Below are 23,705 nucleotides of genomic sequence, written 5' to 3'. Positions count from 1 at the left end.
TATAAGAGACTATTCCAAAACAATCCATTCTCACCAGAAAGGACAATTTCCCTTTTCATTCTAACTTTTAACAACAGAGCCCCAAAAGTACCATCTCTTTTCAAGATAAGTATTTCATTTACAAAGTCATGTGTCAAAGCTGTAAGTCAAAGGCGGCTGTTGTATGTTTGTACGGTACCACCATGCAGGCTCTCGTTTCATAACCAGATGCAGATCCATGATGGGTTGTTAATCACCCCCCTCCTGACTTCTGTCAGGGGAGAACAGAATATCCATTTATCACTTGGAAGCAAAGCAGCAGCTGATCAAACATGCATTTTTATAAGAGGACATCATCTTGGGATGCCTGGGATAACTGGAGACTGTCAGTCAAGGTGCTTTCAAAACACCTACTCAACAGCTCACCAAGCTTCCTTTTGAACAAAAAGCGATAGAAGAAAATCTTCCTGTACCTGAGAGCCATCAGACACATGCCGAAAATCTGACAAAACAGAGAGGCAGCCTGCTCATTAAAGGTAATTCAATGAATAGGATACACGCTGACATTGAATAAATCATTATACTTTGTCCAAACAGAAAAGCAAAACTTTGGAGACTGAGGCTTTAAACACTGTTGCTTTCCATCCTGGTATTCATGGAGTTTTATATGCAAATGTTACTTTCAACTTCCACTTTGCTAGATGACTTTACTAATTAATCAGAAGGAAATCTCCAAGTTAATCTATTAAATTGAAAAGCACTGAACTCTGCTGTATCTGTCATCAACCACAGGTAGGTTGGAACAAACCAGACCAACAAAGTGCTGATTAAAAAATACATTATCTTAATTACTGCAGTATACCCTTACTAGGCAGGAGTGATTTAGAACTTCTTTCCCCAATAGTGTTAAGAGACTGATAATCATAAGTCTCATACATTAATGCAATTCTTAACAGTTTCAAGAGTATAATCATCAACACCTCCTCTTATTGCAAACCATAGAGTTAAAAATGGAGTCTTCTACTGAACATTACAAAGAAAATGAGCTGCACCTGCTGATCGTTATGATTCCTACTGAGGATGTAATGCTCTCAAAAAAACCAAACCCAAATACTTGCCAACTGATGCTTTGCCTCAATTTTCACAGTTACCACAGAGGGTAATTGTGAAGACTGAACTTCTTTTTTGTTAATAATTTGGAAATGCTGACTTACAAAAGTGGTATGAATTGCAGTTCAAAGGGTTCGACAGATGCAAACACCTGCACGCTGACGTTGTGGTTTATATTTCTGAGACAAAAATAAGTTCTTCAGTAATAATTCACCTCCTTTTAAATCGCTCGTCTGCCTTAAACCTTGTCCCGACCCTGTATACATTCGCCCAAATGACGCAAGCTATCCATGAGCAATACATTGCCTATCCACGAGAAGAGAGAGACCTCTGAGCGCAGGTCCCAGCTCTTTCCAAAAGCACAGCTTGTTACAGCTCTTCCTTCAGGAGCGCGGCAGCCCCCAAACGGCTCTGCACGAAGCCCTGTGGTGGGGGGGAGCCCCTCGGACAGGTCCCCGTCGGAGCTGGGACACGGGTGGACCTCTGCCCCCTTGGACAGAGGAAGAGATCTGCTCTGCAGCCCTTCCTTACACCTGCGGTCTGGAGGATCATACAACCCGAACCAATAAAGTTGTCGGCAAGTTGGAGGCGTACATAACCCTAAGTCTAACACAATTTAAATGCAGTTGTAAAACTAGTTCATTGCTTATTTTGGGCACAGCAGAGGAAAGGTGTTGGAGATGAAGCCGTCTGTGCAGAGGAGTGGTAGGAGAGATGGAGAGAGAAAAGGTAAAGGCACAAAGATACAGATGAGGAGGAGGGAATAGAAGGGGAGAGTGGAGGAGGGGCAGGGAAAAGAAAAAAAAAAGAAATAATAATCCAAAGTGAGATTAGTCTTAAAAGAGCTGTCCACATTTTCCTGTGCTGAAAAAGACAAGAAGCTACTGAGCAAACAGTAATCACTTATTTATTGTCAGCTATGGATAAAAATGAGCCATATTCCTTTTCACTAACCCTCCACTGGAAACTGGTGGCAGAACTGCTGTTTAAAGAGGAAATAATGGATGCCTAAATGGGCACACCACTTCACAGCCCATACATACCACACCATTTGGCTCTCTATGCAGAAAATGTCACACGCGAAGGTATCTTTATGTCCTGCTTTATACTGCAGTTAACCCCAAACAGTTGCTGAATATCACTTTTCGTGCGCAAGCCAGATGTGAGCTCCATCCCTGTCATTCCAGCAGCCAACATTTTTGCACTGTATTTTTTCTGAAGACGCAATGCAAATATTTAGTGTACAATCACTAGCTTTCCTGATTGCTGTCATGGGGCACTTTCTTTGGCTGAAGAAGACCACAGAGATCATTTAGTTACAACCACGCACATGGAAGGAGTTTCTCAGCCACAGCAGATTAAGTAATGAAGCTGGCAAGAATGAATTCTAAATCATTAAATTATAAATTAACAAGAAGACTTAAGGAGTAAATATTTAGAGGAGCTCACTGAAGCCTTATGGATAGAAGCATGTCGAGAATCATGATTAATTACTCCAGTGATCATTTAAACATGGAATTAGGAAAGATTAGAAACAACAGAAAAATAAAACTCACCAATTACATGCATAAATATAGATTAATGCCATATGAGTAGCTACCATATGAATATTCAATGCAATTATTAAAGAGTTAAAGAAACAGTCACAGACAATCTGATTTTCATTTTTAAATAAACAGCTACAGAAATATAAATCTGCACATTTTTTTCTTTAACTTCATAATCCAGGAGTAAAAGGTGATTTGTTCAGAGTGTAGAAAGTATCACTGAAGTTAAAGGGCAGGACAACTGATTAAGGAATTAGAAACAGCATTAGAAAACTAAATTCAATGAGCAAACCCAGTATGTCCAAATCACAGAAAAAGTTCTTAAAAACAAACAAGCCAAAAAAAAAAGATAGAAAAGGAAATAAACATTGGGAAACTAAATAAACAATGAAATTGTTAATTCAGGTTAGAGGAATTTTTTTCATTCTCATTGTGTGTTCAGATTTCATTTTGCACCTATGGAAGTACTGTCAGTTATTCGTAAAAGAATAACAAAATTTTTATAACATGTTGTAGACAAACAAATGAATTAATTCATTAATGCAAAAGGATTATTTCAGATTATTTCCATGCTTCTATAATTTCTCATCATTTGTTTCAAGAAGGAACTTCTACCACATCTTATTTGTTGTTATTCAGGACAGCACAATTGCTGGAGGGCATAGTGAGAGCTGAAGAGCATGCAATTAACACAAAAAGGGAAAACCACAGCAGAAACTCTAGCCAAAATCTCAGCCCCCTCAGTCTTCCTCTGACAGCAGAGAATGCAGATGGTGGCAGATAGAAGTCTCCACTGCACAGGCTTCAGCTAACAAGCACACAGAATACAGGTGATCCAGCAATTTGAAATTTCAACACAGGTAAGAGGTAAGCCTGCTTCAGACAGTGGTTACAGGCAGCCAGTGGAGAGAGATCCCCCTCCACTCTCTTTCTTCCACTGGTTAATATTAAGAACAAAAATTCTGGGAATTTGGATTATATCCATCACCGACATATAATTGCAGCTCACTGTACCGTGCCTCAGATGTAAAATAACGCTAATAAATTCTTGTTTTGTAGACCTTTTAGAGGGACTTGAGTAGCAAGTCTGTTGAAAACAACAGGGATCTAGATCTAAAACAACAGGGATCTAGACTGAAAGAGCCACAATACAGATGTGACTGTTGTAACACACAGTTTTGCCTTTATACTCCCATAATAGATTATATGTCTATTTTCTTAGCAGAAAGTGAGGTGAATACCTCTCCCATCCAGCAGTGCAGATGTACAGTATTTTTGAATCATTGGCTATTTTGCAATTACCCTAAGTCATGAAATGTTGCACTGTACCATACCGTTTTCTTTTGAAATTATCTATTACATGGGAATCATGAATCACCATATTCACGTACGCAGCTGACTAACTTCACAGCGTATGGAGCATTTTATTCATTCTAGCTCTCACATGGATTCTTAAATGAACAGATAGCTAATTTCAAAGATGAACACTTCATCATTTTCAACCCATTGACCCCTTGCCTCCCCCTCCCACAGTACGGCTTGAGGGCCATCGCAATTTATCCAGAGCCCTGCCACTGTTTTACTTGATTAATTTGATCATGGGCTGTATTGTCAACACAGAAAACTGATTAAATAGCTCGCAGCTAACCAATGAGGATACCAGGGACCATCTTGTCAACCAAAGACCACACAGTAGACCAGAAGATCTTTATCCTAGAAACAAAATATTTCAAAAGCTCCTCAAATTGGCAGGCTCTTGGGGTGAAGGGGAAGAAGTTTTTAATAACCACTCACCTTGGGTGACAAGTCCATTTTCATGCAATACTTAAAGAAATGAGGATTACCTGCGCAGCTGTTACAGTGTCCTTAGAGACGCTGTTTTCACATGGTCTATGCAATCGTCCCTCTGCTCCCTCTTAATTCTAGTCAACAACAGCCACAGGCAGATTATGTAGCTGGGACTTGACCGACATGACTAGGAGCCTATAATAGCACTCATAAGCCAAGTGATTTTTTTTCTGTTGTCAGTATCATATATAAATACAAAACAGTTAAGAATTTGGCACTTTTCTCTTTAAAAATCCACTGATGATTAAGAAGTATCTCCACATTTTGCTAATCAAATCACAACAACATAATCTTCTAAAGCACTAGGCTAATTTTAGACCTACATATTGACAAGATCTGTAGTTATTCCTGTTACCTGTCAGTGGCCATGATCTCTATGGCATTCATAATGCTTTACTGTTCGCTAACTTAAGCAACTTATCCTCTTGTGAAATGTACTAAAACGGTCGATAAAAGACAGATCTTGCAAAATATTTCATGAGCTATAAATTAAAGAGAAGGCCATCAGCCAGAAATTTTAAGTCTTATTCCTTTTAGAAAAACAATGAATTCAAGACTCGTGGTCTACAAACCTGGCCATCTGCTTATACGCTTCTTCAGCCACCGCAAAGATATGTGGATCCATATCCCCCATATTTTGGCCACTGTACGCATTGATGATATCTTCGCCATAGATAGGCAGTTGTTCATAAGGATTTATGGCCACTAAGACGATACCTACAATGAAATGAAACAAAAGGAATTATTAATAGCTGTTTCAAAATAAAACAAACCAAAAAATGGCTTTAACACCAACTATTATTCTAACATTTCTAAACATATTAACTAGAGAAGAATAAGGACCTGATATTACTGCCTTCAACAGATACTTATTCTGACCACAGTTTTGTGTACAAAAAGTATCAGAAGAGTTTACTTCTACCTTGCTTTAGGAAACACATCAGGGACAACTTTTTACTTTTTCTCTCTATCTGCCTTTTCTAAAGTTAGCATGCACAAAACAACCAGATTCAGAGCATGTTGACTTGAAATACCACCTGCTCAGTGAAGTAAACCAATGAATGTGCATTGTACTTCCCTGTGTTTTACTGCAAATTACAAATGTTAATGTGATTTGTGAATTATAAGTACTACACGGCTTCGCTGACTGTCAGTTTGGATATGTGAAGTGTGTTAGCCCTTCAGCCGTTATGCTGTGCCCAGGAATAACACCTTCAGTTTTCATAACAAGCAACAAAGTAGAGTCATGGTGTAATCTGGATTCCAGGGCATCTCTGCCAGTCAAGGGGATCAAAAAAAAAAATACATGTAGACATATTTCGTAGGACTCATACACAGCAGTACACAGTCATGTCAGGAAATTAAGTAATTACGACTCTGCAAGGCACCATAAAACCCTCATCTTACACATCTGTGTATAACTACTTACACCTTCCATTTTCTAGTTTTTCCACCCAGTTAAACATGTATCTGTCTTTTTTTAATACCACTTATTACTACAGTATTTCTAAACTCATGCCATTCTTTTACTCTCCCCATGCAGGAAAACAGTCTTACTCCCTACATCCTTCCTAGCCACAAAGTGATATCTCAAATGCTTTTGGTACGATTTTCTTTTTCATGAGAAACTAGGATTGCTCTGCCCACAGGGATGATTTGACAAAGATTACTTATACCTTTCTCTCCTGCAGCATTTACAATGGGTAGGGAACACTTATTTGCTCCGTGCAGGGGTGAAAACACTGATCACTGCCATGGGAGACCCAGCCGTGTCAGGCAAACTGTGCTCTCTTGACATGGCAATTCCTCCTCACCTTGACAATGTGATAAGGGGAAAAAAAAAAGAAACTCTAATTTTAACTGTGGCCATTTTAAAAATATAATTTCTTCTTACATATGTATTTTGGTGCCTAGAAGCGACAATGCAGGTACAGATGGCTGCACAGTGACTATAGCAAGCATGCTACACACGCTCCTTGGACAAACCATCCCTGAAGAACCTGCACCAGAAGCATTTCCACAGCACTCAACTCACTTCTATATCTGCTCAGAAATTCACACGTGCACACACACAGACTTCCTCAATGCAGATTCCAGCCCTCTGCCCTGTGCAGCTTACAGCGTTGTGCTGACTATCTAAGAAATTTTCCAAGGAAAAGCTGGGAGAAGGGAAGTGAAAGCATCCACAGTCTGGCACTGCTACTGGAAGCATCATCCCATTTTTAAATCCTGTCATGCATTTATAGATCAAGCACAAACCATAGCAAAAACATTAAACAACAGTAGAAGATCTTTCACGAAGAGATCCAAAAGACCTCAATCTATTTCCTCAAGTATATGGCAAGTTTTATGTCTAGACACACCCATGTAAGTCAGTGTTTTTCCATCAGCCGTGACTTCACTAAAATGACTCAGGAGCTTGAGTGAAAAGTCTCTATAAAAATTTATGCCAAGTTTTAACGCTGTAGTGATGAGCCAAGAAATAAGAGGGGTGTTAGGGAGGGGAAGGGACCTCAGTACTAGCAGATTCAAGGAATATTTTCAGTGTCAGTTTTTAACATCTGCCCTTTGTAACTGTGAAAAAGCAGTAAAAAGTTAAGTAAGGCCACGCCGCCAAGCCGAGCCTCCCAGGCTTGCAAGTCTCATCAAAGAGGCATTAAAAAAAAGCTGTGTGAGACTTCAGACAATTCCCTCCTGCTTTTGGCTACGTCGGCAAAAATAAACCCTTGAATTCAAAACAAGCAGCCCCATGACAAGTGTCCAGCATAGTAAATCATTAAAATTCAGTAGCAATCTGTAAAATCAACAAGCAACTACCATCTGGAAATACCCAAACCAAGTGAGTTAGGAATTACATGCTTTCTATGGAACTTTTAAATCTGTCTCACAGGACTATAATCCAGATTAATTTACATATAACTTCTCTTTATCTCCACTAAATCATATTGCTATTTTAAGAAATATCATGGCCTTTCCCAAATCAGATTTATGTGTGTTTTCATTCCTATAATTCCACTAAATTGAACTCTGGCTACTCTTTTTGCCATTCTTCTTATATATACACCCGAAATAAGTGTATCTAATTCTTTTATCTTGAACATATTCACCCATGTGTGGACAAATTGGATATTAATATAGTTTATTAATTTAAATTAAAGTTTGCTCTCCTGCATAGCAGGCAGTACTTTATAAATCTGAACTAACCAGCACTATTTATTGAGTTTTCATCACAGCCATAGCGGTTTTCCCATGTAAGCATTCAAATTTTCCTTTGTAACTTTTCAACTTCCTTCATTAATTCTTCATTTCATATTCCCAACAGTAAAGCAAAGTTATAAATCACCTCTGAATTGCTGGCGAAAGGCTGACTTGAAACTAAGAAATGAGGACGTTTTCTGTTTAAAAGTTTGGATTACTTCAAAGTGAAATTTTAAATCATTTAATATCCATTTGACATATTACACTAAGACAGCATGGTTTGAATTCACTTCTAGGGCCGTGGACATCCCTCCATCCCAGTTCTAGTTCTGCTGGTTGAGAACAATGTTACCGTAATTTACGTGGTGGATTAAAGTGTTTTAATCTCCTTTGGGCTAAATCAGCTGGGTTGACTCTAACCACCTGCACAGGGTATTTAAACTAACCTGGCTAATGTGCGAGTCAGATTAAGGAGGCAAATACAGTTCCTTCCACAGGCAGAGCTCTAAGGCAATAACCTCTGCAGAGGGGAAGCAACTTGTACTCAGGATGGGAACTGATAGAGCAGTTTGAAAGGTCAATGCTCGTGGCCAAAGGATCACGTTTTTAAAGGCCAACACGCCAACTCTGTATTCCTTAGCTTATAACATAACGTACCTATGCCTACATCCCAAGCTAATAAATCCACAACATACTGCATTCCTCAGGTCACCAGACAGCATTAAACCTCCTTCACCCGGACTCTGACCACTGGGAATCCCCACCCTACTGGATCCATGTTTCCAATAAACCCACACGCAGCTCCCAAAATCATCGCTTGAGTCTTGTTTGGAAGCAAAACAGCCGACCAAGCTCCGCCATCCCAAGCCCTCTGGCAGACCCATCCATGAAGAGCTAAAGGCCTTCCAGCCGTGTGAGAAACTATAAAACCAGCCAAACCCACAACTAAAGCTGCACTCCAGAAAACATGAAAACAACACGCTTTCCCAAACACAGCAAAACAAAACTAGCAGACAGCACTTTCCTTTTGAAAGCCTCTTAAATGATGCTGAACACAGCGCATGTTTGGAAGCAGCCGAAACACAAACTGGGCAGGCTGTCTTACGGGAGGGGTGTGGTGGTATCAGTAGGCACGGGACCACGAAACTCAGACTGAAAACCCCGCGCAAGCTCAGGCCACGAGACTCCAGTCGCACAAAAGCCCTTTCACACAACGTTCCCCCATCAAGAGCTTTGTCGTGGAGGCACGAGAGAGAGAAACACAGGCAGTGTCTAAACTGGGGGAACTGAGGTGGTCCCAGTGCCAGGACCACAACATGCACCCTCAGCAGGGGTCACCCGGAGAGGCTGTGGTATCTCCATCACTGGAGACGCTCAGATACTCAGATACCTTGACTGGTCCAAGCCCTGAGCAGCCTGGTCCGGTCAGACCTGTTTTAAGTAGGGAGCTTCACTGAAGACTTCCAGAGGTCTCTTCCAACCTAAATTATTCTGTGCCTCTAGTCATGCTCTGACTGCATGATGGGATGAGACATGGGTATGAATCATCTCCCACTCCTACGGGAATGAAGGCTGGCTGCAAGCAGAGGGTGGCAAAGCCTGATTCAGTCCCCCATGGTCTGGGCGCTGCTGAGAGCAGGACTGGGAGCAGAGGCACTCTGCCGAACATCCGCAGATTAGGAATAGCCGGAGTGAGCAAAATGTGGTGGGACATTAATGCCTGCAGACTGTCCATCACAACGTGTTTAACGTGCTGGTTGCCTTAGGTCTCCATACCCATCGCTGTGGGTGGAGCTGTAACAGTGACCAGACGAGGGAAAAACTGACCCTTGGCATATTCCACATGCAGACCAGGACAGGACAATGCCTTCAGCTGCAAAACACAAATTCCTGCTTCAGACAATTAGCTGATATCTGTCAAGGGCCGCCTTGCAACATGACTTCCCCACTCTATAGTTTGCAAAACAGTGCAAAGTACAATGAAATTATAAACAGCAACTCTAATAATATATGATAACATCAAGAAGGTTCAGTATACTCTGGCTTGCAATACAAAGAACTGGGACTATCCTACGAAAGCCTGATTAGAGACAAAGTTAAATTGCGTATTAAAAAGAAATCATGGGGCACGTGTTCTGCTGGCATATAGTGGGCTACAATGAAAATGCAAATGATAATTTGACTACACGTACTGGTAAAATGTGTCTTTGACTTAATCAGACAATTACGAGAAGGACATTTTCAATATCTGGTTTCTAGCAATCACATCTTCATATTGTGTTTTGTTTTACTGAGCTTAGAATGTAAAAAATCCACTAATGACTTAAGCCATTTCTTATGCATTATCACAATGTCCAAAGTACAGATAAACTAGATAAATATTTGAAAAATTTACAGTTTATGTATATTGAAAGGATGTATTAAAAGTTAGCAATGTATTTTGACTAAACACTGAGATTTAAAATAAACACATGAACACAGAGAAAAAAGCCCAGAAGCAAGAAATCTAAATTTTAAGCCTAAACTATCTCACAATGTTTCTTTAAAATAGACCACTCAGGTGCAATTCTGCACTTATGAAGTGGTCATTAAAGTAACTTCCCCCCATTCTGGCCATCTGAAAATATCACAGGCAATTACAACTTCGGGTAACCTCTACTGGGAGTTAAACGGTATTTTTAAAACCAAGATTGTGCCTAATTGTGATCGGACAAGCATTGGCTCATGCACTGTTATAAATTCACTCCTATAGTTGCACTGATTGGAAAACATGAAAAAGAAAAGAAACTGGTAACTTCCATACAGAGATGGAGGAGCTCAATGCAGCGGTAGGCAATCACAGCTGGGCAATAAATCCACCAAACAGCAAGGTGAGCCTCCTGCGTCTGCACCGTGTGAAGCCCTCCTCCAGTCCATGCCTAGCTAAGGAAGCCTAAGGAAAACACCTACCAGCCAGGAATCCCACTGGCAAGCTAAAATTGCTGAATACACATTTTATAAACAGAGTCCATTGGGAAGCTAGAGGAACACACAGCAAACTCAATTTTCTCTGAACCTTAACACTTTCAAGTCTACTTGATGCACTTAACAACCACAAACATAGGGACTTTCATAAGAATAGCCCAACACGCCCTATCATTAAACGACTTTAACTTAAAGGCAGACATATCAATAATTAACTTTCCTTTTCCTGTCTAGGGCATTCCCTATAAAGATTATGGTATGAAAAGACAGTACTTGCCACAATAGGTATAGATTAGTTTAGAGTCTATAAATCGAACTTTGAGGTTGTGTAAAACAGCAGGTTCATGGAGATAACTGAGTGCTGTGAGGTCATTTTCACCAACAAGTATGTCAGGGTTTCGCAAGGGCGGGAGTTCCTTCGTCTTCGGATCTAGGCAATATTCTAGGTCCTGAAAATCAAATGGAAACGTGTTGAAAGAGCTGGTGTTTAGGTTTCCTCATTCAGTCCCTCCAACCATTCTTCCCAGCAAAACATGCCCAAGTTACAAAAACACAATGCAAGATTTAAATTAACTGGTGATTTGAGTTAGCAGTTCTTTCTCCAAAAAAGTCATTTAAAATTTCCCAGAAGTGTTTTCTATATGCGTAACAGGCAACCATGAAGAGATATCATCCTTTTAGACTATTACTAAGCTAACTCCTTGATTTTGCTGCCAAATCTTTTTATTAAATAGAACAAAATATATCATAAATCTAACCATTTTTTCCACATTATTTTCCTCTTGAGCAGAACAGACAGAGGAAGCAGATTCCCATCAGTCTATAGTCACCTTCATACACAGTAATACGAGACGAGAATGTTGGCAGAATGCCATGAAGAACACACAAACTGAAAAAATGCCACTTACAATTTTTGCAGATATAAATTAATCTCTAATATAGATGTTTTAACTGCATCTTTCTCTAGACCTAAATCACTTCATTTACCTGCTAACACCCCCATTCTACTCTAAGGAGCGTGCAAGTGTGCAGCATCGCCCCACAGCCTGGAATACATGGCGGGAAAATTAATCTTGTCAGATTAAAAAGGTTGTACTCATCTTGCCATATAAGAAATGTGAGTCAGTCAAAGACTGAAATTCATTCAAGTAAGATATTTTATTTAGAAGCTATTCTATATAGATAATCTGTTCTTTTTACTTCATTGCTATGTAGGCCTCTACGAGAAAGTAGGATCTAAGCTGCCCACTTGTATGAAAAAAAAGAAATTAAAAATAAATATTTGACCAACTGTAGTAGATCTTTATTTTCCATTAGAACATCTGAGGAATCACCATCATTATATGTTAAAATCAAATAATCATTTAACTGGCATGAAAAAAAATGAACAGGCCTTCATTAGAAGGATGTGAGCTCTTCATAGACACGTCATCATTTTTCTACACCATATACAGCATGATTTTCATAATGCCCTTAATTCTTGCCCCTTTTAACCTTTATTAAACTTCTGATGGTTATGCTCAACTTAAAAGTCACAGTTCTTTCTCTACAACACTGTTCTCCTAGCAACACTGTTCTCACTGGAGTATCAAACTGGGGTTATAGGTTTAACAGCATAAGTATAAAAGCAACAAATTTTTTATTTTATTTGTTTTAAAAATCAGGCAAAATGGATTTTTGTAACTCAACAGTGTAATTTGTCACACCAAAAAAATACTACTGAAAGTCAGTGGACAAGAATAATTGCACATACATAAATACGGATATATTTTGATGGCACAGCTTCCTGCGTTAGATACATCAGTCTCCGGTCAAGAACAAGAACAATCAGCTTACGAACAATATGCAGACCTACCTTGCCCTCCTCAAGTCGAAGCTGGAGGACTTTATCTCCAGGTTTATAATCTTTGAGAAGTTCTGCTGACTTCCAGACCTCCTCTGGATCAGGGATCCAAACCCTGGCATACTGCAGGACAGTAACAACAGCAAAAGATCAGTGACTTCTTGTTGCAATATAATTAGATCATCAATATACACAACACCAAAACCGTTTTTTTCTTTTTTTAAATACATGTTTAACAGCCAAACCCTTAAGCAAGAGACAAGTTAATTAGTATGTCTGAGGTAAGTTACTCTATTGATAAAAGGCTACATGAGCTTAATTTTATTGCCTACACAGAAAGAAAATGGCATTTCCAGTGCAAAATAATGTTTCAAGATACACCTTCAATCCTGAAAATCTACAAAGAAAAAAAAAATCTGTGTTTTCAGAGAGATCAAAAACTTGGCTATCAAAAAAATTACTTGGAGTAACTCTTCTGAGTAGGTTCTAAATGCATTTGCAGCATAACACTATATAGCTTTTTTTTGCCTTTTTTTCTCCCCCTAAGAGAACACTTTGGCACATCTGTGTTAATTCAGGCAAAGCTACCTGATCTCAAGTATTAAAAGCTTTTTCCTTTGTAATTGCAAATAGGGCAAGTTTAAAACAGATTATCTCCAGAATGCCAGAAGAAAAAAAACCTGAAAAGATTTGGTTGAAAAGGCCTCCAAATAATAGAAAAAAAACCCACAAACCAGCATTCCCACTAATGACCATTTTCACCCAAACTTTATTCATAAAGTAACCCAGAACAAACATATGACTTTTTTTCAAAAACAGAAAGAATAGTCATATTTTTAAATGAGTGAAGATATAATGGTTATCTCATATTCAAGAATCAATTAAAGGTGTAGGGAAACCATCTAGTTACTTACACAGTTGCATGTACATGCAAATATGTACATATGAAAAGAGCTCTTGAGTAACACAAGGAAAAGGCTATGACATTTTTAATATATTAAAGCTTCTGAACTGATGCTCTTGCAATGCCTAGAGAGCACTGACATCATCCCACACCCATCACCTTTGCAAACAAACCAGCTTCTTGGCTTCAGAGGTGCAGCCATGTTGCAAAACACTCTCAATCCACTAAATTATTTCAAAATAACTGTAACGTATTTGTCAAAGCACAGCATTTGATGGCAGAGAAAACTGCGTTTGGTCATACAGCTTCATCACCTAACCTTACACAACTTGTTTTTGTATAGCATCTTCTGCCTCAAAGAATGCTGAAGCTTTTTTTTTTTTTCCCTCTTAACCCAGTTTTCCCACTACTTAAAATGATGAACTTCTTACTTCTACCAGGGATTTTTTGAAAGACCAAACTTCATATTGGGTTCTTCTTGCAAGACAGGAAACGATAAAATGTGTTCAGCAAAGGCAGCAGGTTGGGGAGCAAGACCCAAGGAGCCCCTGCCCCTGGCCCAGGAGAGAGATAAGGCACCCTGCCTAGCTGGAAGCTGCCAGGGAGGCTCAGTGCCTGGAATTATTTCGAACTTCACAAATCAATTTGCTTCCCATACCCAGGATGCTTCTCAAGAACAGTGCGCGTGAGTAATTTACAACAGCCTAAATCAATGGCTTTTACCCTTAACACACTGCAGCCTTTAAAGCACTGCCGCTGCCTTCATCTAGAAAGCTCCCAAACTCCTGAAAAGCTTATGCCATACATGGAAACCAATTCTATCTGCTGAGTGAAAGGAGAAAAATAATGAAATAAAGAATTAAGAATTCACTTTCATTATTCCCGCTACAGAACATGTTATGCTCCCACACCGGGTCTGTCGTCATCTTCACTGGATGTTTATGCCAGCCCTAAGAATCTACTTTATACAACGACAAGAAACTTTGTTCTTTGTAGTAAATATGTGGTTGCGGTTTTTTTTCTTCTTTCAGCTTTATTAGTTTCATACATATTTGCTATTGTTTTCACTACAAAAGTGCAGTATTACTTTATGATTCACATACCCTCTTCCCCACTCCCCCAAAAGATAAGAATATTGATAGACTATTTGAAAAAATGAAAGATCCCCAAAACGATTCTTCAGTATGTGCTCTTCCCATTCACAGAGCACTGCATATAACAGCAACGGAGGCCAACAGCAGGCAGTGGAGCAGCCGGGAAATCAGCCGCAGAAGCCATGGTTTGGGCGTTTGGATTACTTGGTTGGTTTCAGCCCTGCTGTATCCAAAACTCGCAGGCTAAGGAACCTCGATTGAGTTAAAATGAAGGTGTGTGCTAACAAGTGTACGTGCCAATGCAAGTACAAACCTACAGAAAAATTCCAAAACAATTAACCAAGATGTGACAATAGAGGTACAGTATTAGAGTCAAGTCGTGCGCTCAGGAGCAATGTCTCCTTCCCTTCCCACTTGGTTTCTAAACAAAGGACTCCCTGTAAAACTTCACGGACGCACATATATCCAAACTTACCCCAATGCACCTGTTCACTGAACTCTTCTTTTACTTAAAAAAAAGAAAAAAAAAATCAAAATCCTGCCAGAAAGCAGGAAAGTTTTTTTTAATCTAACCAAAGATGCTACAGCGTCAGACACAGCTGAAGACTGAACGCGTACCACACTTTGCCCAAGTTTCCCCCACCCCAGCTGTAGCTGCAGTTCCCCATCCTCAGTATTTCTGATGGGATATTGCTTCCCTCTCATCACAGGAATTAACTGAAAGGAAAGTAAATGTACTACAAAAGAGGAAAGCATTTAAATACTGTCTAGCAAAACAGGTTAGCAGGCTGGTTTCCACGAGGCTACACAAAGAGAATTTTCCTGATGTAAAAAAGGCAGCAGCCTTGTAAGAGACAAATACTGTTAGCTTCAGGCAGCAGATGCTGTGTAGCAGTTTCTAACTACGTGATCTATGCCAGCATGAAATAGGCACCTTTAATTTATTCAGCTGAAACTGTACATTTTCTACTGTCTAGAGAAGGGAAAGAGCAGAAAACAGATCACCATAGAAACTGGGTTACTACAGACAGCTGAACCTTCCACATGACATAACCCTATAGATATTAAAGTTATCCTATGAGCACTAAGCTGTAGCTTTTCATCTCTAGCTTCATTGCCTGGCCTTAAATCCCTGCCAAAGAAAACGCCTGGTAAAAAGAACAGGTGGGAGGAAAGAGAGAGATGTTCCTAATTATAAGCACTGAATCATTTCACAACATTCTCACCTCATTAATTTAGCAGAATGATTTGCAAAATCAGATTTTCATTCTATCTTTTATATAATAAGTTGATGCCATTGCTGCCTAGCCTTTAGTGGGATCCAACCCTATAGCAGAAAACAAAGCACCACAGGACCAAGGGCCTCTCTCTTGTGAAATACCTTGCTCTCTACTATTCATCCCTCTTTATTTGCTAGTATATAAAATCAAGCTTATGACTATATTAAAATTAGACTAAAATACAATAAGCTTCTAGAGACACTGATTTACAAATCAGCCTTCTAAAAAGGGAAGGAAATTCTAGCCTAAAAATGAGAATAAATTCCAAAATTCTAGCACTGAAATGACAATAAAAATTATGGCAAGAATCAAATGAACTTTAGCGAAATTGCGCCTGATTATGATCAATGAATATATTACTCTTTGTAATAGTTCAATGCAAATCTTGAACCACCGGGATAAAACTGCTGATAGGGGAGATAACAGTACGATTTACTCAAGGAAAGGCAGTGAATGAAATTTTAGGTAAATATTGTTACCTTTCCTGTCTCTCCAAGCTTACCAATAGTGTCACCTGCACTTTACGTTTCAGTATTGATTTGGCTCTAATAAACTTAGCTTTGCTACCCAGGTGATAATGTTGTACTTTCCCTGCAGGTATGCTTCTGGCTCACCACTGATGACTTCTTCCTATCCTCACTGGAGATGTAGGACTGGAAGAGGCATGAGGAGGACATGCAGCCCATCCATCTGCCCTACCGCAAAGCCACACCATCACTCTGGGCTGGAGACAGCAGCCAGCTATCTCCAGGCAAGCATTCACAGGACCATCGCTCAATCTAAACCAGGTTAAAAAAAATCAGAATGAAAATATAAGGGACACAGATGACATACCCTTGAATTCAGAAAGAAAACAAATAATTAAATGCATATTGACAGGGCTACTGCAAAACTCAGTTTCTTGCCTAGACTCTCTTCCAACCTCAGCAGACTAACGTAATAAACCCCACCACCTCCAAAATCTCATGGAAGTGTGGAATTGCCATACTTTGTTGAAGGAAGAACAAGTTGGGCTGCTGAAAGGCAATGGCTTAGTGATATCTATATAGTGACTCTAAAAGAACTCACAGCAGAAAAAAAATACAGAGAGAAGTTTTCATTTTTTACTGGTGGGTCTGAAAGCTGGCTGTATTACCACAACCTTACATAATAAGAAAATATAACAGGAAATCGCAGTATTCTCTCATACCTCATGATTTCATCTTAGATCACATGAAGAAATCAGCAGACTATAACAATTATCTATCAAATGAGACCATATGACTCACAAAGCCTCTCTTCAGAGATATGAACCTCTTGAAGTACTAATTGACATTGCTGACAGAATGGAATTAGCAATGCAAGCGGCTCAGCAGTCGCTTCAGTAGTTTTCTACTTCCATCGCACAATCACAAATACTGCAGGAGATACAGCTATCTTGCCAGCTTAACAGCTCTTCTGGTAAGAGCTGAAAGAGTTCACGAAATGATCTACATCCTAAAAGGAAAAAAAAAAAATTTCAACTCTTAAAAAGCTGTCCCTAGTTTCTCAGCAAGATCTACCCATACAAGTGAACTTCCATGATTTTCAATTCAGCAGAAATCACCTATTTATTTATTTACAGGCAGCCTCAAAAAATAGTCTTTCAGGTGTTAACCATGAAAAACTCATGAGAGACATTGCCCCTCTCTCTTTCAAGAACGACCTTGGTTTTGGGTAGGAAGAAAGCAGCTCGTTAATGTCTGGATCAAAGAGATACCATCAATTCTGGCAGCACTAGCTGAAGGACCTGATGGAACAGCAACAGCTGGTGAAAGTCAGAGACAAACTTGACCAAAATCATTCAATGTGAACCTGTTGCTACCTGAACACAGCCACCTGGAGAGAGCAGGCTGCATTATTAGGCTGGAAAAAAGAAAAGTGTCTATGCTAACAAGACGTAAGGACAAAACAGAACACAAAGTCATAGAAGTTCACACTGCAGAAGTGTTGAAGTTGTCTATGCAAAATGCACATTTCTGAGCTGTGTGATTTCCTTGGATGAGGCTGCTCTGAAAACATAATTTGATGCTATTAGAATAATTTCCTTTCAGCTTTATATTTTCCCCTATACTTGGTTCACAGTGCCATCACCATGGATGCTAATACTGAGGCTAGAAACACTTGAAACAGAAAAGTTTAGCTTTTGTATTAGCAACATAAGCAGATGCACAGCCAGGTGAGTAACAGGTCGAACACGTCTTAACTTGACCAACCTGGATCCCCTACAAAGAGATCCTGATCACTCGCACACAAGGCAGGAGGAGGTCCCATTTCTTCCATTGCTGAAACCACTAAAATCTCTGCCATCTGTCCTGAGATACGCAGGCAGTCCCAAGGAAGCGTTACACTTCTATTAACAAAAGTGCTGCTGCCATTTGCGGTTTGAAAAGACAGACAAGACTTTACTCTCCTTTCACAAAAATGCCAAGTAACCAGGGAGGATTGGAAAGTAGAGCATTTCCATAACAAGCAGCCTGCTGCAAAACCTCTGACCAACTCATCTAAATTCTTCTTACGGCCTGAGGGAAATGGCATCATTAACTTTGCAAAAGAAGCAAAACAAAAATTACCGATTTTCTTTAAGGCAGTAGCATTCTTTGGACACGGAGCATATTTTCCGTATTGTTGCTCAGCAACAGCCATTTATATACCTCTTGTACAGTTTAAGGCCTGATGTTTAGAAAGCATTAATTTAAAAAGACATTTATATAATGATATATAGTGTGGAAAATATATGTGACAATTTGTATTAATGTTTTATCTGAAAAATAATCTCACAAAGTTAATTTACCTAATAGGAAGATCAAAAGCAGCCGGGGGACGGTGGTGACCCAGGCTTTGAGCTACACCCTGAGACACCACCACCACTATGGGCTTGCATACTGCTGACACTGGGTTTGCAAATTTGGGTCAAAGTGCCTGCAGTACTCGAGGTTAGGCAGGTAAGGCACTGTATCCTTCACCACGCACAAAGAAACGAATTGCAGCTCAATGAAAAAAAAGTCTGTTGTACTTGAGTATGTCATCTACTGTATATATACCCACTGCATTTGAATCCTAAGAATATAGAAGCTTTTTTTCTTTTTTTTCTTTCTTTCCTTCCTTCTTTTAAACATTTTTATAAGGCATTCTTTTTATTTAGGGCCTGGTGACTTGTAACAACAAAACCAACTTGTACGTTGCTTGCCAAACACGCCTTGATTGTACAAGGTACAATCAAAAACTATCAGCATCCCACAAAGAATCACTGCAGCAAGATTCACAGCTTCAGCCACTTGAAAAATGTCTGTTGACTTACATTTACCTGAAACTTCACTTTACTTCAAAGTAATGCAAAAGAAGCTAAATCCCAAACACGGGATATATATACACATGCTACTACAGGCAAATTTGATCAGCAAACAGAAATGTACATTTTTTTATTTCTTTAAATATTACAATTATTAGCACCCTTTCCACTGAAGCTCAGAGATTATCACCCTGCAAATCTACACACTGGCCCTGACATTAATGCCAGAAAACTCAAGTGTTTTACTTTACGCTACCAAATCTATTAAAGAACAGTTATATTCCCAGGTTGTAGTTGATACAACTTCTATAAGAAACATTTTTAAGCAGTTAAAACACATGAAACACTGTGAATTTTCTTCATCTTTAAAAACACAGCTTTCTACAGTTTATGCTGATTGCACTTGACCTTCTCCTCAAACTGTCATACAGAGGGAGACAGATGTGGTTTATGCTCAGTCCTTGTTAACCCAGGCAATACTTCAGCTATCAAAATGTTGCCCGTTCACCCCCCTAAGATGCCGCATGCGGGAACAGCATTTGCCAGCTCCCGTTGTATTTCACAGACCCCCTTTCACAGACCCCCTTCTCCGTCCTCCCCAAGCAGCCACCCTCAGCCAGCGGCCCTGGTTTCAATCTTCTGCTCTGTGACTCACTCAGCTGCGATGCCGGTAGCACCCACCGCCGAAAACCACTGGACAGCGATGGGAAGTCACACGCAACCCCGCTGGGGCACACCATGGGTTTGCCCGCACGATGCTTCTGACAGGGCTTAATTCGGGCCGTATCACCAACTACAGAAAAACAAAACATGTTTCACGAAGCCCCACGCCGCTGCACCTGGGGCTCCCCGCCTGCCCCCTCTGCCTACGGGATTCCATACATCGCCAGCCATCGGCAAACCTACAGCTGAATAACCCACAACAACAACCTGGCGAAACAGCAGTACTTCTGTCTTGCTTGCTGCAGTACGCTATTCTCATTTAATTCAGCACACTTCCCAAGAAATGTTCGTTTAAAGTACATCAGGCTTCAAAAGATAGATTCAAAGAAAAATCAGTGTTTAAGAAAACGTTGTGTTTGAAACAGTTTTGATCTCTAGACCTGTCAAAGAAATGAACGCAGCTCTGAAAGGTCTTCAGAAAAGATGGCAACTACAGCTACATCAAAACCACCAACGTTCTGGTCACTACTTGAGACGCAAACCAGCTAAATAACCACAATAACATCAGCAAAAACATTGAGCAGAAGCGTGACGCCTACCCCAGACTGAGCAACAGGAAAATATCCTGACTCACATAAAACTTCATTTGGGGTCATATCCACACAGAGAGGCATACACTGTATTGCATTTCGATCCACACCACCAAAACGAAGGCCAACGCTGAATTATATGTTAGTGATTTCAAAAAGAAGTTAATTATAAGTCTGCCTTAAAACACCTAATTCATCCAACCTGAAAAACATGTTACAAGAGTTGTCGAGGACTGGCCACAAGAAATTCAGGGGCAAACTTAAGGGCAAAACTACAGCCATCCCCTGAATATAAAGCTAAGGGGACATGTTGCGTTGAAGAAAGAGTATTAGGAAAAGGATGTATGATTTCACCTTTGTGTCCTCACAGTGAATGTTGTGCGTGCATTACAAAAATACTCCAATTCAGAAATCTAAAATAAGCCAATACTTAAGGAGTACATGAAAAAACATTCAACATGTCATGATTAACTTCACGGGTGCCTGAATTTAAGATCCAAGAAAACAAATATGAGGCCAAATGAAACAAGCAGTTATAGGATTTTGTTTTAACGCTAAGATGATACAAGCCATAATATAGACTTCACAGCGTAATTAACTAAATGCTGAAGTATTATTTCCAGACCACTGGTACAAATTCAGCCAAGACCCTCATGGTTCCTTATATATTTTTACGGGCTGATGTCACACAATGAAACGTTGATTCCATTGTCTCCAGTTCTTAAATGGATTGAAGATCTTACAGAAGCTTTTTATAATTATTTTCCCCAAAGTTTCTAGAAACCTCACCCACAGGAGTCAGGATAACCGAATCGTTTCTCGCGACATGCGGCGCAGCCCAAGTTTTGCTTGGGGACAGAAGGGGCTGATAGTGGTGGCTGCAGCTGGTTGTTCATCCTGGGTTCATACACGCAGAAAGAAGAAGCGTTGTCTTTTGTCTGAGTGTCTCTGCTGCAGCGCAGAGCCATCTGCATCACTGCCATGAGATTATTTGGTGTCTCTAGCACTTGCTTAGGCAGGAAGGGAAAACAAAGGGTGTATTGATCAGACAGATGCACTGCACCGTGCCGTGCTGCAGAGCTGGAGTTTGAAACAAGAAGTTATTGAGAAAAAAAATAGTGGAGCTGTAATTGATCACCTAGTTCACAGAGGTGAAATAAGGCTAAATTTTCTGATATCTGTAAAACATCTGGAGTGTGGGTGATTGCCGAATTAACTGTGAAAGCTTAATTTAAAAGTTAAAAATGAAAGGAAAGATATTTGGCATAAACTTTGATAGTAGATTAGGCTGCACTTTTCCGAGTATCTTTCTGTAAAGTTGAGCTCAAGTCCAAACAGCATTCTTTCACTTTTACTTAATCCTAGCCCCACCCCCCCAAAAGTCACACTGAAAGTAGAACACCTGCTTGAGGTTCTAAAAATCCAAAATTAACTGATTATTTTTGCTAGAATGACACAGAAGCCCCAGGCTGAGAGGTAGTTACATCATTAAACCAGAGTTTTTACTGACTTACCTTGAGTTATTCAGGGAAAAACTAGTTTTACTCAGCTAACCCAGAGCATAACTCTATCATTTTGGTGAAGTCCACACCACAAACACCTTTCTGCCATATTACAACAGCAACCTGACATCAGTGAAGCACATCTAATGAACCTATATTTAGTCCCACCATTTTTGCATGGGAAATTAACAGTAAGTTCCCATGCAAGGAAACCAGAATGACCTGGTATGAAGAACCTGGCAAGCTCTAACTTAAAACCAGCGAGCAGCGTTAAACCTCCCCACGAGCCTCCACAAGTGTCAGGGGAAGCTGTGAAAGCAGAACTAGGGTTAACGGCCACAGTGTTGCTCTCGGAAACTCTCCGGCGAGAGCGGCTGCATTTCTTCCCCTGCGATCTTCAGTCCTGCCCTCGTAAATCCCCGGAGTGAAAAGCGCACACACGAGTCGAGGCGTTGGGTGCAGCGGGGCTGAGCTGGGACCCGACTGCTGCCTGCTCCAGCCCATTTCATTAGTGCAATTCTAACCTTGATTAGCAGGAGAAATTATGGAAAACACCTCTATGTTGGAGGGGGGAATGAAACTAAAACCTTTCACGCCAGCTGGAAATTGTAAACCATATTGAGCGTTAGAGAAACTCTTCCACTCCTTTTCTCTACAAGCGTTATCTATTCGATTGTTTGCAAAAACTCTCTATTGCCTTTGTATTTCCAATACATAAGATTGTCACAAGGAAGAATGGCGCTCCGACATCACATTCTAACAACTTCTGCAAATGCTCCTCCTCATATAAGATTCTTCTAAGGGACACAATGTCCTAAACAACGAAATTATTGTCTGGCATGTCTGAAAAAGTCTTCTTTATATATCTCCAGATCATAAGTCAAAACTCTACTTACTTTAAACCTTTACTAATAAACTGTTATACTAATAATTATATACTTGGCTATACAGCCTTCACCTATGTTAAAACCAAGAAAACAACCAAACATATTCTACTTACTTTAACATACACACGGTCTAAACCATCTATTTCCATCCCACATCTCTCGTAATACAGATTTTCAGCACTTTCAGAGGCAGTTGGTGTTTCCTTTCCAGGCAAAATAGGCCCAGTCTCCATTGAAAATATTTCCATATTTCTTGTATTGGTGTACACTAACTCATAAGGCAACTTGGGAATCTCTCTGGTTTCCTCAGCAAAACAACTGAGGTCATCTGCTTTAAAGATACTTATGAATAAACCATGGAGTCTGCAGAGAGTAACGTGTGACAAGCCATGTTGGGGCAATGAATTCCCACATTGTTAGACAGACTTATAGTATTTTTAGTTTATTTCTCTGGCTCTGCAAAGAGCAAGAGTGTCCTCCTGTAAATCACAAAGTAATTGCAAAATTCTCATGTCTTCCGATAATCAAATGGAAGAACTCAAAGACGCTGTCAGTAACTGCAGCAAGACTTCATGATTTTTCATATCCATTTACAAAAAAGAGACCATCTGGGTATGAAAGTCACTCAGATGAGAAGTGACTTTCTGTTCTTCTATATTTAGGACTGTAAGCTAGAAATGTGCAGTTTACATCCAACCACACAGCAATCTTAGGAAACTTGACACAAGTCACACGTCGTATTTCCCCCTTGTGTTAACTACTATAAAGATGGAATGAGAGCTCTTCAAAGCAATGCTGCTTTAGCCTTTACATTTAATTTTAAAGCAAGGGCTCTCATCAGACCACAGTGTAAGTAAGTAGCCTGGAAGAGTCTGCTCTCAACCATCCCCACTGTCTCCTAAGAGCTAAACTCAACAAGCCACTTCTGCTAATTACCAGTGGTAGCTTTTATTCTGTGTGAACTACCCTGGCAGCCTTACCTACAG

At 39.9% G+C, this 23,705-nt stretch overlaps 1 protein-coding gene across 4 annotated transcripts in view; it reads right to left on the bottom strand.

Annotated features, from left to right (window-relative positions):
• Positions 1 to 23,705, bottom strand: part of MYO5A (myosin VA) — a 105,409-nt gene that overhangs the window by 72,694 nt on the left and 9,010 nt on the right. For all 4 annotated transcript variants that reach the window (XM_069798223.1, XM_069798224.1, XM_069798225.1 and 1 more), the window contains exons 2-4: positions 12,502 to 12,612; positions 10,924 to 11,095; positions 5,057 to 5,201 (exon numbers count right to left, since the gene is read on the bottom strand). In XM_069798223.1, coding sequence (XP_069654324.1) covers positions 5,057 to 5,201; positions 10,924 to 11,095; positions 12,502 to 12,612 — 428 coding nt within the window. The remainder of the gene's footprint in view (positions 1 to 5,056; positions 5,202 to 10,923; positions 11,096 to 12,501; positions 12,613 to 23,705) is intronic.

The sequence above is a fragment of the Haliaeetus albicilla genome, chromosome 12 (assembly GCF_947461875.1).
Source record: "Haliaeetus albicilla chromosome 12, bHalAlb1.1, whole genome shotgun sequence".
Classification (NCBI taxonomy): Eukaryota; Metazoa; Chordata; class Aves; order Accipitriformes; family Accipitridae; genus Haliaeetus; species Haliaeetus albicilla.
The sequence above is the reverse complement of the archived record's forward strand: the minus strand, read 5'-3'. Positions and strand labels throughout refer to the sequence as shown.